The following is a 20466-nucleotide window of genomic DNA, read 5'->3' as shown; positions in this document are numbered from 1 at the left end:
CCCCCCTGACCTGTGCTGTAAATCTGCTCAGTGCTCGATAGCCATCGAATCGTATAGATCGGTAATGCTTCGACGACACATCTTTACCACACATTTGACGTGCCCAAAGGTGACGAAATACATCTTAAGTCGTAATATGCATTAATTTTTTTGCTCAAGTTTAACTCTTAAGCTTGTGTTTTACACATTGAGTACCTAATACCCTGAATGGTATGGAAAAAAATTCTATAAAATGCACACTAATCCCTACTTGAGGCTACATTAAAAATTGCTCAATTCTACAGACTCAAACAGCAAGGTAATTTTTTCCTTCATTAGACCATTAGCATTTTTTATCAAACCAATTCCATGTTTCTGCTTGCTGTATAATTCACTATCTACAAGTTTCAAAAATCGATTCCTTTTTTGTAGAGTAATTTCAAAAAAATTGTACTCCCTCCCTCCCTCCCTTACACTTCTTCCTAAATATAAAATGATTGCATTGCTTCTGAATGCGAAAACGACCTGTAAAAAAATTCAAAACCCATCAGCCCTTATTCTGAGACACCCTGTAGACCTTTACGAATAAGAATGAACCTACACACGATATAGAGAACGAAACGTCAGCACGCGATTAAAACGTAAACGAGTATAAGATAAAATTCTTCCGATAAGCAAATTAAACCGCCAGATAAAGGTTGTCACAATATATTGCCAACGATAATGTAAGACAGAGAGAGAGAGAGGAGATAGTGATGGGAAACAAGAAATTAAAAATACAGAACAGTACAGTCCCTACGTTAAATAAAAACTGAACTACTCTGATTTGAAAAAAAAAGAACAGATAACGTGTGTGTGTAGTATTCGTAATATCGTCTACGTGATGATCATTGATCAGTGATACCAATTATTAACACGTAAGACGAGACGAGAGAAGTTGAACGAAAAGGACATCTTGCCAAGGGCAAGAGGGGACGGGAAGGTGAGGATTACTCATTCATTTAACGGCTCACCAGGACGTCTAGTTTATCGACGAAAATTTCGAGAAAAAAATTCAGAAAGAAGTAATCTCCTGTACACGTTGTACTTGCCTCTCTGATAACCGTGCCAACCTCGCGGTGAATTAAATTGTAAATGGAGCTAATTAAGGCAGATGGTCCAGAGATAATACGTGAAAAAATATACCGTTTCCGGTGTTTTTCCATTAAATTAAAAATACTGGCAATTGTCAAGCCATGGTGATGATGATTGCGGCAGGGATTGGAATTCCTCATTGGGCTGATTATACTTATTTGGTCAAATAACATTGTGATACGTGAGATTTTTTTGATGTTTGTTATTTTCGAGTGAGATGCCCCCCCCCCCCCCCCCCAAGAGATCTTAAGCTGGGATTTACTGAAAATACGACTTTTTGGGTTGAATGCCCTGAAAATGGTAGGAAAAATTACATTTTCAGGTGCCATATTAAATACTAATATTCCTGGAAATTATTGAAAAAAAAAAACAAAAACGAAAAGTTGAATCTTAAAACCGAAGCTCAATAGAAAAAAAATCACATAACGATGGAAAATTTAATTCTCTAAGATTTTATTTCTTTTCGAACTCTCCATTTTTCATGAAATCAATTTTCATGACGATGAGTAACTTGGTAATTTTATACAAAAAATAGATTTTTGGGCAAAACTAAGGATATTACGAAAAAAATGAAGAGAAATAAATTTGCACAGCATAAAATTTTCCAACACTACAGTGCAATTATTTTTTAAGGGCTCCATTTTTGAGATATGGATGTTTGAAAATTAGACAAAGCCAAATTTCTAGCGTTAAAGTGTATTTTTCGATTTTTGATGAATTTTTGAAAATCAAATTCGGGTCAAAAATGGGGATAAATCTTCATTTTACGAAATTGGCCAGAAAGTTGAAATTTAGTATGCATTGCAATTTCGATCATCTGAATCGATTTGAAACTGTTTCAAATCGTCTCGAGTACTTCAAAATTTCGCCCTATAAAACTTGACCTTGGACCCCGATTTCAACATTTTGAATCGATTGGAAGTGGTTTCAAGCAGTTTTGGAGCTTCTATCCTGGTTTTAAAAATTCTAGATTTTCAAAAGGTACCTACCATAAAAACCACGCTGGAGGCTCCAGAACGGCTTGAAACCACTTCAAGTCGACTCGTCATGTTGCAATTGAGGTATTCATTCAATTTCAACTTTTCAAATTCAATCGAGTAGGCCATAAAATTTTGTGATAATTCAAATTTTCAAAAATTTTCTTAACGCTCTAAAACTGCCCAAAACTTGTTTCCAATAGATTTAGAGATACAAAAATAGGGTATTCACCAAATTTCAGCCTTCTAGGTCAATTTGGCGAAATTTTGATATTTTCATAATATTTTTTTGGCCCAGATTTTTAAGTATTTTTCGAAAATTCCTTAAAATCCAAAAACGCTCTTCTGCACTTAAAATCCTGGGGGAGGGGGGGTTGTGATAAAGTCAAATTGATTTTTGCGTTTTAAATGAATTTTCCAAGAGCAATCTCACCCCCCTCCCCTCTTCCTCTGTTCAAAAACACAATATTATAAAATGGAATCGCAACTATCGAAGTTTAATTCTGAAGCTAATCAACGACCCGATCTACATTTTTTCCACCATTATTTCAGTACACGTGAAGAACCCCTGCTACCTTGAATAGTCTCGAGTCGAGGTATGTATCAATGGTATTAATCTAGATATTCGACTGCGGTATAATACGCTAATGACATTATCCGTGATGCCCGTATTCAATTAAAACGTAATTTAGGAACCCCTTTCCTCTCTAACTATCGTATAATTAATAACACCGCATCAGCAGCGTCAGCATCAACGACGACATCAATAGTCACCGTGCCGCGTATCGTATATAGATACGAGATTTTTACAATTAATGTTACCAGCCACGATCACTATACACATAATGCTAAATAAGCGGGTCGTTTTCGTGGGTATCTACATTCATCATAATATCGTATTCGAATACAATGAAATGCGGAGGAGATTTGTCACCAATGCATGAAGATAGTAAAAAACGATTACGAAAAATTAATGCAAATTATCGCGTAGTGTGCTCCGGTGATTGTTGCTGTAGAGGTGAAGGGGAGCTCAAGGTCACCTGTGGAGTATTTTCCGGCTTCCAGTATTTTTGCTGACAAAAGTGAGAGGAGTGATGGGTGTTTGAATGTGTGGTCAAATTGGGTTTTATTCTTTTTAAATACTACACGGTGGAATATTCTTTCATAATGTTGCGAGTCTGGTGGGATTCTGTTTTTTCAATTTTTGGGGGCTTTGACGTTGGAAAAATAGATTTGGAAGTCGAAAAAAAGGAATTTGAAGGAGGAAGGCAGTTAAAAGTTGACTATTTTTTATGAATGGATAGAGGGGGGAATTGTGATCCCTATGATTTTATTCTAGAAAACCATTTTGTTAAGATTTTTCATTTTTTTTTTTGCTTCCTCATGAGGGGAGGGGAGGTGTCAAAAAAATCAACTGTTCGTAAATTTTCAAAAAGTTGAAAGTGTTTGGAATTTTTTTTTTTGGGGGGGGGGGGTGGTTGAGACTTGGGATTTTTTCAGAATGAGAAAATTATCGCAAATTGGCTCAAAAGACCCCCCCCCCCCTAGTGGATCTCTATAAGGACTTGATCAGATTGTCAAGGGGGTGAAAAATATTGTAACATTAGTTTCAGAGCAATCTGGAAGGTGTAAGACTAAAAAAATTGATAAGAGGATGCATCGATATGCATCATAGAAAATGATACCTCCTTGCAGTTGATTTTGACCGGGAAAAGGTCGGCAAAGAAGGAGGGGGATCTGATAAATATACAGGTAGGCACATGACAAGTGTTGGTGAAAGTCCATAAGTTCTTCATAAGGGTAGTTTAGGCTACAATTTGCGATCTGAAGAGTCTTCGCAAGGGGTTGAAAAATGTAAATTGACCCCATTAATGTAAGTACGGTTACGTGGCATATGCCTAGATACTCGTATTAAAATACACGATCGAAGAATTCGGAGTATTTAATAATTTATTTATCCTACTAGTAGAATAAAACGCTACTTTATTCACTCTCGCTGTTCGCTCGAGTGATCAAATGCGCGTTTTCTTCCCACGTTTAGATAAAATATGTTATTCAACTAGTGAAATAAAGTGATTTTCGACGATTTTTAATTACTTCCCTCGCTTTGCTCGGGAAATAAACCTCAAAAATCGTCAAAAATCACTTTATTTTACTAGTAGGATAAAATACCATTACAGTACGACAGTACACGGATCAGACACTTCTCGATGGCGTACACGATACGATGCGAGGATTAAACGAATAAAATATAGAACAGAGTGAGTATAGAGAGAGCAGTACATTATCAAAGATTACTATCGCAATAGTAAAATGACACTTTGAACTATAGTAGTACGACGTCTTGTAAGACGAAAAAGGGGATTTCATAACCAATACACCATAGTCGACAGACAGACATAGAAAGTGAGGAAGAAATCGGTGGTCGTAGTCGTCGGTCGCGTACAGTCGTTTATAAAAATACACCACGACAAGCAATCCGCCACACGTCTCACCTTATCCCTCTTGCAATCCTCCACAATGAAGGAAGGGTATAGTGGATCTCAAACGGTATACTAAAACTTTCATTATACTAAAAGCTTGCCAATGCTGATGCTTTCGCACCGTGTCCTGCACGTCCAAAGACCGGAGTTTTGCCGTTTATTGCTGATTGAACGGTTATGATAACATTTTAAACGATATGGTTCCGGATTTTGTGACAATAACAGATAACGAGGTCGGACAATATAAATAACCCGACCCCCGGCCTGCAGAGGTCTCGTTGCCCGATGCCAACGATATCGTGAACCAGCCAGAGAATTATTATTCGTCGTGTTTTTAATTTCATTACGACGATAAAAATCGATTGTTTGGCCATCGCAAAGCGTCGTCGTCGTGTTTGAAAAATGTGTTATTTTATCGCAACTTACACATTACGTCTCGTTGAATTTTTAATACTTTGGTTGCCGCATCAGCAGAAGCAGTAGCCGAATTAACACGATAAGGCCTACTATACGGTTTGCGTTTGGGTCGAAAAACACCTTTATAAAGAATTATTATTACGCGTAGACGAGTTTATGTTATTATTGAAAAAGATGGTAGATATGTGGATTGCGGATACCCGCAACAACAACAACAACAACAACAACTACAAGTAATACGGATGGTGTAATTTGTACGATTGCGAGATACACAGTCTCTCGATTTATTGTCTATAATGGAGGAATGAGAGAAGTGCAGTGTGCTGGTGTAATATGGTTATAGTCGAACGATATAAAATACCACGATTGATTGGTTATTTTGGATTTTAGACGTACCGCAGGGGTTTCCTATCGAGATGAAGGTTGTGGGCGAATGACGTATGTAGGTGAACATTAATATAGAGAAATTGTGAGATGATGAAGGGTTGTGAAATTAGATGGAGGAGAGGATCAAATTACGTGTTGAACTGAATGGGAAAATTCCTTCGAATTTTCGAAAGTAGAAAAAAATCTCAGATGTGGGCTCGTCAGAGGGGGGAGGGGGGTGAGCAGAAAAACCATTTTGAATTCAGAAAAAAAAATTGAAAATGTTTACACCAATAAGGAGACCACTCAGAAAAATTTTTGAGCTTCCTATCCGCACAGAGTCTGAGCCAGAGATCCCCTAATGTAAGGTAATTTTTCAAAAAATTAATTTTTGGCCACTTTTAGGTGTAGTGGTGCCTTTGCAGTGCCTTGATCGCATTTTTGATTTTTCCTCCTCCACTGAAATTCCCATTTGCATTTCTGAATCTATCCCTTCACTCGTTGAGTTTGAAATTCAATGCCTTTTTAACTCTGAAGCAGTTTTTTTCTTCAAAAATGGTATTACTTTAGGGACCCCTGGATAGCTCAGCTTTACGTGCGAATGGAAAGCTCGATATTTTTTCGAAGTAGTTTTTCACTCAAAGTAAATTTCCTCACCAATTTTCGTCAAAATCAAGGTTTTTTTTTGCTTCACCATATAATACTGAAAAAAAATTGAACCGGATTTCAAGTGCTAAAGAACGTTTTTGGATTTTAATGAATTTTTTAAAAATAGTTGAAAATCTGGACCAAAAATGTGAAGAATCAAAGTTAAACGAAACTGACCTAGAAAGCTGAAATTTGGCGAATACCCTATTTTTGTATTCCCAAATCTATTAGAAACAGTTTTAAACCGTTTTGAGCAGTTTTAAAGCTTTTAGAAAATTTTAGAAAATTGAAATTTTCACAAAATTTTACTCATTGAATTTGGAAAGTAGGGTTCGTAATTTCGTACTATTTTTTTTTTCAAAAAAAAAAAGAGCTCAAAAAAGTTTTAAAAAGCAATCAAAAAAATTGGCCATGAGCAAAAAATTTTAATGCAAGAAAAAAATCTCAAAAACTTGAAAAAATGCCATTGAAAAAATAATTGTCAATTTTACTGCCCAAGAAATGATACTTTATCCAAATTTTTGCCACAAAAATGATACTTTATCCAAATTTTTGCCACAAAAATGATACTTTATCCAAATTTTTGCCACAAAAATGATACTTCATCCAATTTTTTGCCACAAAAATGAGACGTGAGACTATTTTTGAGATTTTCTGGCAATAAAACAAGACCTTTTGTGATTTTTGACAATTCCAGGTAAAAAAGAAGGTTTTAACAATTTTAAAAAAGAAGCTGAGCTTTTTTTGGCAGTTTTTGAAAAAAAAGCAATACTTGCAATTTTTTGAAATAATTTGGGATTTTTTGGAATTTTTTTTGCGAAAAAAGAGATAATTTTCAGTAATTTTTTTTTTTGAAATAATTTGAGATTTTTTGTAATTTTTTTGCGAAAGAAGAGATAATTTTCAGCAATTTTTTTTGAAATAATTTGTGATTTTTTGTAATTTTTTTGCGAAAAAAGAGTCAATTTCCAGTAATTTTTGAAAAAGAAGACGTGTAACTTTATAAAAAAATTTCGTGAAAATTGAGAATTTTTATTTGGTAAAAAAACAGAATTTTGAGCAATTTTGTAAAAAACGAAAATTTTTGCCAATTTTTGGCGGAAAATCAAGACGTTTTGACAATTTTTGGCAACAAAGCGAGGCTTTTGGACAATTTCTGGAAAAAAAGTAACCCATTTGAAATTTTTGCAAAGAAACGACATTTTTTCTAGTAATTTTTAGCAAGAAACAACACTTTTTTCAATTTTGATGATAGCTGAGACTTTTCTGCCATTTTTGGCAGTAGCCTAAGGCAGGGATTTGTGGTCAAGATTTGGAAAAATTTAATTTCTTAAAATTAAAAAAAATTGACTTTAGTTACCAAATAGATGAATAACTTGAATTTTCGAGGCATCAATTCACTTTTTCACTTTCGTAAAAATTTTCAAAAAATCAGAAAAATTCAAAATTTCAGTGACGATTTTGAAAATTCAACTCCACTTTCACCTCCCCCCCCCCTCTCCTGAAAATTCATGCAAAATACTAAAATTCAACAAGTAGACGAGTTACTTGCATTTTTGAGGAATCGATCGTGCAAATCAACTCTTTCCTTCCTCCAAAAAACCAACATAATTTTTCTACCAGTTGGAATACCTTGCATAGAATAATCTCTCCTCCCCCTCAGGCCCTCACATCACCATCTAAACTCGCCTTAATTTTCTTTACAATACATGCTTAGCAAACTTTTCTTACACTCGACCTTTTTGACTAAATTTAGCATTTGTTTCGTCTCATGTTTCAGTGGGCCTCAGTGGCATCGTGGTTTCTCAAACCGGAAGCGAATAATCTGCTGTCAACGACTTGTTCCTCCAACAGCAATGTTACCAATTCCACAGTCAGCAATAACGTCAAGAACAGCAGCAATTGCAGAATTTCGTCAGATCTTCCGCTATCGTTCGGACCGACAATTTGCACGGTAAGCTTCCGACTATTTCGATATTCATAATATACTATCAAATCACTATCACACACACACACACACACACACACACACACGAGGATGGGTATAGACTACGACGAGGTACATGCGAAACAAGACACACAGAAATACCGCACAGATTACGAATCTAGCTACTGCTGCTGTCGCATATTCAGCACGTTTTTTTTTTCATTTTCGTTTACGAAAAGAATTTTTTACACGTCACGATTCGTAGACCATATCATTTAAGGGAAAATTATTCGCGACATGCTCTGGCCATGCAGCATCATCGAAAAATTCCACAAATCTAACAACACTATACCAGTGAGAGAGAAGGAAAAAAATCGCATTATCTAGATAATCTTCAACGCAGAGCTCAGCGGATTACCGCAATCTTAGACGAAAGAGAGAGGAGGGAGGAGGAGGCATTCGAGATGGGTAATTTTGGTGACAGAGACAGACGACAAAAATAATCACATCACTGCACAAGGCACGAGAGGAGAAAAAAAAACCTCACTATGCCGATACTCTCGTACACACAGCAATCAAATATGAGATGAGAGACGACCATCGTGTGCTTTTTTCTCGTGTCTCTGTTTCTCTCGCTAATATCATCCAGGTATAAGACTATTGCGCGATATGTGCGCGACAAAGATGGTAAACCAGTTATATTATGAAGAGGTAAAAAAAAAAAAAATAGTTAATATACGATTCGGTTTGGCGTCCCGCCGTCACAGTTATTACTTGCGGTATAGGTTTTAAATTGCCTTTTCGATGTGTTAGAAGAATAAGACTATTGTGGGTGTTATGCAACGACCTTCGGTGTCAGAAGCGCGCACACAAAAGAATTAGACTCGGCTACCTTTTTATATGGTTGATATTATTAGTCGTCGTTGTCGCTGTTGTCGTCGTCGTCTTGGTCGAAGCAGTCATACGCCTCACAGTCTTCAAAGTCGTCATAATCGTGTCATATTGATTAGACTATTAACCTACGTGTTACACATTATGATGGTTGATGGTCAGGAAGAAAAACATTTAAAAAAAAAAAAAAATAGAGAAAAATGACAATTATTCTATGCATCAACCCCCCCCCAACCCTCTTCCCCCGATGAACGTTCCGTCACGTGTAGGTCTAGGTACCTTAACTTAGTATAGGTAATACAGTATGTCTGACAAGTTCTGATTAATGTCTTTCAATTTTTACCATAACATGAAGAGGTACTTAGTGAAGAATTATTGCATTTTTTTTGTTGAAGGTTCCCCCAAATAAGCTGGGGAAATTTTTGGTTCTATACACAGAATGTTCTTCATAGCTTGACAAAGAATTTTTGGAAAAAAAGTTACAGCTCAAGGAAGTTTGAATTATTTTTTGCATGATTAAAAATTGAAGAGATATTTTGGAGCAGATCATTCTGGTTTCCAAAACTGAGGAAAGTTTTCTTTTAAATGGAGGGAAAAATTCAAAAAAATTTAAGGCATAGCACGAAAAATCTGAGATAGGACACTTCAAATATTCAATTGGAGAGGGAGGGGGAAGTTTTTTTTTCAATTTTTGTCAATATTCAACATTATGAAATCTTCAGATTTTTTAAAAAATTCAAGTTTTTTATAACTATCAGGCAACATTTTTTTTTATAATTGTGAAAAAAGTTATGAATGGAAAAATTTGGTTTTTAAAATTTTTTGGATGAGGGGAAGGTCAAAAATTTTGCCAATCAAATTTATTATATAGATCCATAAAAAAATTGAAAAACATGAAAAACTCTAAAAAAAGGAACAAATATGTACTTACATGAAAAATTTCAAACAAAAATTAAGGCATTTTTTCAAGTTACTAACAATTTTGAAATTTTTAGGGGTAAAAAGGAGGGGGCTGTCAGGATTTAAAAATTTTTTTCTTTCGATTCTATCTCACCCTAGATCAAATCGACAAAAATACCTAAATAAAAAGTTCATTACCTATTAAAAAAAAAACAAAACAAAACAAAGTGTCAAACAAACAAGACAACATGAAAAGGCGACTCAAAATTTTCACTTTTGGAAATTTTTAATGAAAAAGGGCGTCAAACCACTAAATTTCTAGGACAACATTTTTCAATTTTTATGAAGGAGAAAATGAACGGAAAATTTAAAAATTTGATTAGAAAATGGTATTAAAAAGTAAGATTTTTTGGCACCACTGGCAAAAAAACCAAGAGTTATAGGACATGAGAAAAAAACAGGATAAAAATTGAATTAGGACGATAAGTTAACGAGACTGTTTGGGCAGCTTGAATTTTACTCCTCAAATTTTTTTCACGAAAACTCAGGTGTTTTTCTAGACAGAATTTTTATCGAAATCACCCCCCCCCCTCCCAACATGAAAATTAACACCTCTGGAGGGCTTTTCAAAATTTTGATACGACTTCGAACATAATGTTTCACTGATTATTCCCCCCCTCCCACAGCACCACTCACTGATCTCAAAATGTGGCAACGTTTTCAATGTCGCTAAAATCTAGTCAAATGCAATATTCTGAACAAGAAATTAAATAATGAAAGTGAATAAATTAAATCAAAAAACGAGAATTTCCAGCTCAAAACTCCATTTTTCTCACTTTGCATAATGAATTGGAAAAAATTAATTTTTTAACGAATTTTCAATGAAAAATTTACCATTTTTCGAGCATTTTTTCAATTTTTAGTTGAATTTTTTCAAATTCAGGACATGAGACATCCTGTACAAAATTTTGACCAGGGTTTTTCGAGCTTTTGGGCTAGAATTTTACGAAATTCTGAATTTTTTTCAAATTATCAAACATGATGGTCTCGTAGTTGAATCGATTTAATTCATTTTTTTTTTTTAAATTTGACAAATCTTTCAAAATTTTGCAATTTTTCAACGAACTTTGAAAAAAATTCAAAAGTTCAATGAACTCCCCCCCTTTCATCCATCCAATTCCCTCCTACATCCGTCTCATTCAGATGTGTGACCAAAACAAAATTTCATTTCATTTTCGTGAAAAAAATGGGAGAATTTGGAAAAGAAGAAGAGGGGGGAAGAGGGTAAAAACAACTGAACTAGAATCAAACCTCTCGAAATTTTCCAAAAAAAATCATCTTCGTGATTTCTGGAATTTGAGGGAAAAATTGTTTAAAAATAATTGCTTTCAAAGCAGCCTAAAAAAAAGTCAGAATGAAGACGAATCGAAAACAAATAATTTTTAAAGTAAAAAAATATATATATCATTACTGATTTTCAATAATGCAAAAATTTTGAAATTCAGATTAAAGTTTCTGTGATGAATACGAGAGGAGGTTAAATCCTGGCCACAGAAATCTCAAATTTTCACCAATACTCTTCTGCATACGATTTCGAAAAAATCTATACTTCGACAAATCCCAATCTATCACGTCTGAAATAATTACCTCGTTATCTTATCTTATCTTCATCCAGTAAAAAACGCGAAAACCACGACGCGAGGATTAAGATTTACCAAACACACTGTACCTTATTGTCTCAGCATCCGTCAAACCATCAAATCCGCAGCCTGTCTCACGATGTCGTCGTAGTATTCGTATTTTTTACGATTTTTTTTCTCAGCTCCTCGTGTCCTTTTTTGTTTTCCACTGTCAAACTCGACTCGATCTTTTTTATTGTACACGTTTATGTAGGTATAATAATAATACAGACATAGATAATTTGACTTGGAATAAAATCCATGTCCTTGTGACTGTCCGTTTGTCATTGCGGTTTCGCACCTGCGGCACCTTGCCCCCTCTTCGGTCCCCTCCTACGTTATGTAATTGTCGCGCGTGCCCGCGTTTCGATCGATCGCCTTTATTTCTGTTATCTAAATCGCGTCTCGAAGCGTGATGGAAATTTCACGATCGAAGATTTAGTATCTGCTCGTAGATGTGGATTTTTTTTTCTTCAAATTCCGAGGACACTATTATTGCCTTACTTTTTCTGCGGAGAATGTGACCATCATCAAGATCTTATAGAGATATCATTATATTTGAAAGCATAATACTGTATATATATAGGCTCTCCCATTTTTTATCTACTTGTATTTATACTCATTATTATAACATACTCGTATCATATCCACCTAGGTAAATAATAATACGTAGTTTCTCACCATTTGTCCACAAATCGTCTCTCGAGCAACTGGATTGAAAACATACGCGAGCACCTCATTAGCACAATTTCGTGTCCTGAAACATATACAAGAATGAGAAAGATACGTTAGTATAATAATTTCTCTACATCACTGGACTTCTTTTGATGTACATACGTCTATTTATACGTACAACGTATATGTAGAACTCTAATAATTGGCGAAATTTTTTCTCAAAGTTACCGGATGGACGACGAGAAGTTCTCTAAAACAAATCTTAAGTACATGCTCGTCTATATTATGCATAATATTACACGTACTCGTATCCACAACTACCTACATTGGATACGAATGTAAACACCACATGACTGTGGTACCTGAGCCTGTGCTTGTGCCTGCCATGTATTGTCTCTGTCTCCTCACATATATGAATTCTCTTCTTTAAATATGGAGCATCGTGGTTCACTTGGACCTCTCAGTCATATGGAACTTTCACCTCGCAGCTCATCTAAAGAAATAATAACTGACCAAGGCGACGACAACGATGAACAACGTTTGTCCGCGAATAATCGCCCATGTGCTGCGTACTCGTATAGGTCTTTGCACGAGCATGGAGTAATTATCCACAGCCTATAGCTCCTTGAGTAGGTATCCGCGAACACAAACTCTCTTCTGGATATGCATTCGTGTAAAAAATACGCACAATATGATTTTCTCATCGTAATTAGTCGAATTTTTCTCTAATAATAACACATGAAAATATGTTTACGAAGCATGTACTTGTACTTGTACCAGTACCTGAAAACATGTACAATTGTACATTATAGTATAGGTATTGGGTACCTATTTTTATAAATATGGTACATGTAAAACATCGCGATGAGTATCTTCGACTTAGGAGAAGCATAGCATTTGAAAACCCACGCGTGAAATTAGCTGCTGCATAATCAGTCACACAGAAGACTAAATAGACATCAGCGAGATAACTCCGCACAATATTATCGATGCTGTTTTCCATGCTAAATGCTGTAGAGAGAGCGGCTTGACAACCAGTCGCGTGCCAGTTCTCTTGTTATATTTTTTTTCTTCGCGCGAAATCGTTGGTGCCTGCCTGCATTAGCACTGCGTGAATTTTCCGAAAGATCGAACTTCCAGTTGTTGTAGGTACCGAAGTAAAATACATCGTAAATTAAGTATAGAGCAGAACTCGATATGGCCAATTTAATCGAGATTTCGAATGGATGCACTTGCATGTGTAGCTGAGCTAAGAGAGTGTATAGGCCAATAATGATACGAAAAAATTAGTTATTCACACCATATAGCATAATAGGTATTTAGCAGGTTGAAGATTTGGCTAAAGATTTTTGATGGTTTGATTTAGATGATGTGAAAAAACTGCATTAAAAAACTTTTAAGCTTACTGCATTTGCATCTGATTCGAAGATAAATCTCTGGCAATAATTCACTCACGTTTTTTCATGATTCAATCGAAGCATTTTTCTGTGACATCTCAAATTTTAAACAAGAATGGACCAAGTTCAGGTGTAACATAGTCGAATATCCCAGAATTTTTCTCAAATTTTAACCTAAGTACAAATTGCCAAATCTTTTTTTCATCGTAAAAAAAAATGAAACTTCTAGAATGTGATTTCAGAATTCATATTGAACTCAAAAATTGAATAATAAAGCGAAAAATTTCAAGAAGAAATTAATTTCAGAATTTGATACCAGAATGTACTCAAAATTTAGAAACTGAAGGAGTGCTCCAGAATTGACAAATCTCGATTAAAACACGAGTATAAGATTATCCAAAAAAAGATTCATGAATCCTGGTGCTCGCAGCTTCCAAATTCATACAAAATGAATCCAAGGAAGAAGGAACAAAAATAGACCTTCACCTTCATAATAAAGGGTTTCATAATCAGTTACAGAATCCTGGAGTACACGATCCCAAAATTCATACAGAACCCAGAATCGGATTCGTACTCATACTCAATGACCACACCTCACACCTTAAACCGACTTTTTTTTCAAACTTCACGTTTGATCCCCCCTTCCTCCCCCTCCCCAAAAAAAAGAAAATCTATTTCGTCAGACTTTTGAAAACTTGGAAAAAATAGGTCAATTTCTGTGATGAGTGATGAACAGGTACCTATTCATTTTATTTTTGTTATGTCATTGGGAATTTTTTGATAAATTATTGAAAATTTTGTAGTAGGTACCTAATCTTTGGCAAATTTTTAGTAATTTTTGGTAAAGTACTATACATATGGGTATAGTAACATTGGTGGATTACTAGTCATTTTTGGTCAATTATTAGTCATTTTGACAGATCACAAGTGATCTTGGTGTTGCATGAGACGTATCGTGCAATATAAAGAATTATCTGCAGGGATAGAAAATAAAGTGGTCATTTAACACAATTATTTTATTATAAGAAGTATAAAAACATCTATACTCTTACAAGCTAAGAAAATGAAAGAACAGACAGACTTAAAACTACACATTCGAGAATGAATTCTCAATTAAACAACCTACTTTTCTAGGAATGGCGAGTGCCATCGTAGTCTCGTGATGGCGAAAGGCGATTCTGCTGTATGCTACTGCTTCATTGCCCTGATTCTGGTCTGGACCAGACAAGACAGGCCATAATCACTTAACGCAGAGCGTACCAGGGTCGTGGGTTCGTACCCCACGTTGGGCGCCAATATCGCATGAGACGTATCGTGCAATATAAAGAATCATCTGCAGGGATAGAAAATAAAGTGGTCATTCAACACAATTATTTTAACCTTGCATAGACCACCAAAAAAAACCACCGGGTGCCATCCCTTTAGGTAGTTCATATTAGGTGTCCAAAATTTTGAATGGTTATTTTGACACTCGTCATTCAACAATTTAAAAAAATATATTCAAAATTAACCTGAACTGCTTAGAATATGTTTTTTTGTTCATTTCCATTTTCTACAAATAAATATGATATGACCTTTTGAAAAATGTAAAAGTATGTTTATTTTAAAATTTTATAGGTGGTCTAGTATATTAGGCGTCCAAAATTTCAAACTGTCATTTTGACACTCATCACTCAACAATAAAAACAACATATGTACTTAAAGTTGACCTTCACCCCTGAAGTTTTGTACAGTGTTAAGGGAAGGATGGAACTTTATTTTAAGCCTTTGTGGAGGTTTCTATCCCCTATAGTTTTCAAGTGGCAATCCTCCAAAAAAGTGGTCCATATTTGGTGCCTCTACCCTTAAACCAAAAAAATTACAAGTAATTTTCCAAAAAAATCACTAATTAGTAGGTAATTTACAAAAAAAAATCAAAGAAATTATTTTTTTAAAATACTGGTTGGTAATTTATCAAAAAAAAACTACTTATTCATAAAAAAAATACTAGTAGGGATCAAAAAATTACTGGAAATTTACCAAAACATTACTTGTGATTCCCCCCCTCCCTCCCTCCCTCCCTCTCTCCAAAAAAAAACTAAAAAACAAAAAAGATTTCAGTAGTTTACCAAAAAAAAAAAAAAAAAATACCAGTAATTTACTAAAAAATTGCCAATGATTGACCAAAAAAAGTGCTGAAAACCTCCCTCCCCTTCCCCTCTCTAAAAAAACAATAGGTAATTACCCAAAAAAAATTACCAATAGTTTACCAAAGAATTACTAATAATTCTGTCAACATAATATTTGTGAATTAAGGCACAATCAGTGATTTACCAAAAATTTCGAATAATTTACCGATTTGGGTGGGGGGGGGTGCTTTGATTAAAATCAAATCTTGTAACTTCAAAGTATAGGTATTATTGGTCAGAATTTCAGCTCTGTTTTGGTTCATCTCACGTCAGAAACCCAATTTACCTATAATTATGATACCTATACAGGGCTTTTTCACGTTCATATTGTATATCTACAGTGGTATACCTTCAAATTACATCGTTTCTTCTATATACTAAAGCCGCATAGCAACACGCGAGTACGAAACCACACCTACTATAAAATTAAAGACACAAATCGATAAGAGGTAAAATTTTCGGTATACTCATTGAAATCGTGTCGAAAAAAATTAATTCCCGATCGGTCGTGTACCATCCTCCCATGTACAAAGTGTTTTTTTCACATTCGCGTTCTTCCATGCAAACGAGTTTATTCGAAATTTTTTTAATTAATCGTACTCACACACACTGGTCCTCGTAGTGGACTAGCTGCATCATCAATGAAAGGGAAAAGAACACAGGTACATGCTCAACATAGTATGAGGTATGCTGCTGAGGATACGTTCGACTACGTGGTGTGTAAATTGGCTGTTTCGTGCGAGTGGAAATTATAGTATGGTTTAAGTACATATAAGTATAAAGTATTCCGAGAGAGTGGCAGTGTGTGAAATTTCGTGAAGACGATTTTGTGTGTGTTTGAGATATGGATAGGTATAGTGTTGTGGATGCGGAGCTGTGTAGTAGGCGTGTTAGTGGTTCTGCGAGATTTTGTGTAGACGGTGTAGATATGCGTGCTGGACGAGGAGGAACGACCTGGTTAATTAGATCTTTTACCGTAATCGTAATTATAATAAAGTTGAACATTTTTTCCCTTCTTTTTAATTACTATCGGACCAAGATAGGTTTATGAAAGCCGTGCTGTCTGCTACAGTGTGTAATTTGAGACCACCTTCGCCTCATATACTTTGTATCAGAAGGGATACTTGGTAGAGGCCCTGGATGAAGATTGGATCGGAATTGGGAGCTGGATGTGGATCAAATAGAATGATCGATGATTTGCCAATACGAGACGAGTTATTTCTATCAATAAAAGAGGACGAGCATTCCAACGATAAGTAAATTTCGCGCCGGTATACGAGCCCATAAGATGATGATAATGATGATGATGATGCTGTTGATGACGACGACGACGACGAAGACTATATCTATGACAATACCGACGACGCAGGCGGTGTCCGCGTCTTCGGCTCTAAATACGAAATGTGGGTACAAAAGAGACAATTCTAGCCGCGAGGTGACACAATGAATTACACGCGCGACGGCTGCGGCTGCCGGTGCTGCTGCGGTGGCGGCGAAGGCGTATGGTCGATTGTTAAGACGATGAATAATAAGGCTAATCAATAACTGCAGCGGGATATGGCGGCAGTAACGCTGTGGCATCTAGATTGCGGCGGCGACACATGTGCCCCATGTACCAAGAGCAAAAGGTGGATACACTGTAAGTACAAATACTCATATACGAATCTATTTGTAGTACTTTAAGTATCATATAGGCATGTGGCTGATGAGGTAATAAGACTCTCTGCCAGTGTCGGAGATACGAGCATAGGTAAGGTACCTGAGACTTACATACACACAATGGCTCGTTAATGTGTATTACATAGATGACCTTCGCCTTAACCTTGAATCAAGTCGCTAATTGTACTCCTGCGGCCGTTCATTTGCGTTGGAAATAGTATATTACAATACAAGGAGCGAAAGTGAAGTATGTTTGGTCAAGTGCAATTTGACTCGCCGAGCCGAAGGCGAGGGGAGTTAAAGCACGAGACCAAACATTCTTCACGTCGCTTCTTGCATTGTAACATATTTTTCATTATTCATGCTACGAAAATAAGTTTTACGCCCGTTTTTGGTTGAAGTGATGAGTATGACCCCTTTTTTGCATGGTAAATATATCGAATACTAAGCCTCATAGAAAAAAACTAAAGACATTATGTCGATTGGAAATTTAATTCTCTACAATTTTCCTCGACTTTATATTTCCGTAAAATGCTTTTTTCCGCCTCCAGAGCGCTTTAAAAGTTAAAAGATGTTCATTTTCGGGCCGGGTAAACATAGAGCATTTTCGTAGCATGCACGGAGGGCGGAAAACTTATACTTTCGTAGCATGTATAATGAAAAAAAAATTTCGTTGCTTTTTCATCTTTATGTATGTAGTCGGTGGTCGTAGATTTGGAATTACGATGACACGCCGCCAACGTAGTTTTCTGCTATGTCACCATGCACGACGACGAATGTTGTTCTTTCCATCATCATCACCATCAGCATCACAGCAGCTGAAGGAGATGAAAGACGAAGAGAAGATGACGACGACGACGTTGACGCATTCTTTATTATTGCAAACTGGCTCGTTAATCGCGGAAGAGCATTAAGCACTTGCAATATAGTAATAGCTGTATACAATAAGTACTAGTATGAGATGCTGGACTGGGACTGGACGGACGCGAAGACGACAAGTACGCGTGATTTCACGTTCCACCGCAACACCCATGGGCTATTCGCTTCGCCACCGCAAGAATACTATGGTCTATAGTACTCGTAGATACAAATACTATATACGAGTGTATGTGCGCTGGCTGCTTAGAAGTATACCGCAAATACTACTCAATTAACCGCAATACCTTTAACGTGTTACGTGCACTCACTCACTATATATACTCACTACTGCTGCAGCCATGGTGTACCTACACCTTTATACTCGTACTGTATATACGAGTAATACAAGGTTATCGCGACTGTACCTATGTTGCACGGCGACCGCAGCCACAGCAGTCCACAGATTAACCGTATAGATCAAAATTGACGTGCAGCAGCGTTAAACCGAACATAATAGATGGAACGTAATCAGCTCTGCGCAAGAAGAAGTTATCTGCCAGTGTCCCCTGTCGCCTTGCTCCCACATATGCATCTTGCTGGTTATCGTTGTCGTCTACATGTATTGTAGATTTGTCTATAGTTGATCGTGTTTCCTTGTCTCTTTGCTGGGAGTGTACGAGTGGACAGTGCGAATTGATCAATGTGGACCTTGATCCGAAGTTGTGATTTATCATACGGGTCAGATTTCGATTCTGGAGTACATTTTTCATGATTCGAATGAGCTATAGGTAATGGTTTGCTGCGAATACTGACAAAATTCTATTCAATTCGATTCCTCAACAAGACTGGTGGAGGGGAGGAAGCGGGGAGGTGAAGTCTGCTTTTCAAAGAAGTTTTTGAATCATAGACAGTATGTCAAGAAAGTAGTGCACGGTGATTTGGGCTTTCAAAAACGACCTTGAAAATTTCAGGCTCATGCTATTGAAAAACCGGGTTGGTCAAAAAATTTGATCCGGTTTTTATTAGCGCAATGTATCCTACACACCAAGGCGACCAAAACGTGATGTGAATTTTTTGAAACCGGTTCATTAATTTGCAAGCAGTTAACAAAAATTACCCAAAAATTGGAAATAGAGAAAAAAGCTTGATACAGAAGTTGTAGGGCTTGAAAAATTACACAATTCTGTCTAATCACATTTTGAAACCGGTTCATTGGTTCCCATTTGGCAACCAGTTTTTCACAATCGCCTAAAAATTGGAAATAGAGAAAAAAACTTGATAAAGAAGTTGTGGGGCTTGAAAAATTACACAATTCTGTCTAATCACATTTTGAAACCGGTTCATTGGTTCCCATTTGGCAACCAGTTTTTCACAATCGCCTAAAAATTGGCGATAGAGAAAAAAACTTGAAACAACAGTTGCAGAGCGTGAACAATTGAACTATTTTTGCTAATCGAAACTTGAAACCGGTTCACCAATTTGCAACCGGTTATCAAAAATTACCCAAAAATTGGAAATAGAGAAAAAAGCTTGGTACAAAAGTTGTAGGGCATGAAAAATTACACAAATCTGTCTAATCACATTTTGAAACTGGTTCATTGGTTCGCATTTAGCAACCAGTTTTTGACAATCATCTAAAACTTGAAAAAAGAGAAAAAAAACTTGAAACAAAAGTTGCAGAGCGTGAAAAATTGAACTGTTTTCACTAATCGAATCTTGAAACCGGTTCACAAATTTGAAACCAGTTTAGTAATTTGCAACCAGTCATTAAAAATTACCCAAAAATTGGAAATAGGTAGAGATAAAAGCTTGATACAAAAGTTGTAAGGCTTGAAAAATTACACAATTCTGTCTAATCACATTTTGAAACCGGTTCATTGGTTCCCATTTAGCAACCAGTTTTTCACAATCGCCTAAAAATTGGGGATAGAGAAAAAAAACTTGAAACAAAAGTTGCAGAACGTGAATAATGGAACTATTTTTGCTAATCGAATCTTGAAACCGGTTCACTAATTTGAAACCATGTTTAGTAATTTGCAACCAGTCATCAAAAATTACCCAAAAATTGAAAATAGAGATAAAAGCTTAATACAAAAGTTGTAGGGCTTGAAAAATTACACAATTCTGTTTAATCACATTTTAAAACCGGTTCATCAATTCGCAACTAGGTAAATTTCGATAACTGGTTTCAAATTACTTAATGAACAGGTTTCAAAATCCAATATAGGCGAAAATATGTGGTTTAATTTTTCACGCTGCCTCTGCAACTTTCATTTCAAGCTTTTTTCTATATCTTCGATTTTTAGGT

The 20466-nt window shown here is 35.9% G+C and overlaps 1 protein-coding gene across 4 annotated transcripts in view; it reads left to right on the top strand.

Annotated features, from left to right (window-relative positions):
- The window catches only part of LOC135848818 (zinc finger protein basonuclin-2-like), a 212504-nt gene that overhangs the window by 49205 nt on the left and 142833 nt on the right, over positions 1-20466 (top strand). For all 4 annotated transcript variants that reach the window (XM_065368850.1, XM_065368849.1, XM_065368848.1 and 1 more), the window contains exon 3: positions 7785-7958. In XM_065368850.1, coding sequence (XP_065224922.1) covers positions 7785-7958 — 174 coding nt within the window. The remainder of the gene's footprint in view (positions 1-7784; positions 7959-20466) is intronic.

The sequence above is a fragment of the Planococcus citri genome, chromosome 5, assembly GCF_950023065.1.
Source record: "Planococcus citri chromosome 5, ihPlaCitr1.1, whole genome shotgun sequence".
NCBI lineage: Eukaryota > Metazoa > Arthropoda > Insecta > Hemiptera > Pseudococcidae > Planococcus > Planococcus citri.
Note: the sequence above shows the minus strand (reverse complement) of the source record. Positions and strands in the feature narration are given on the sequence as shown.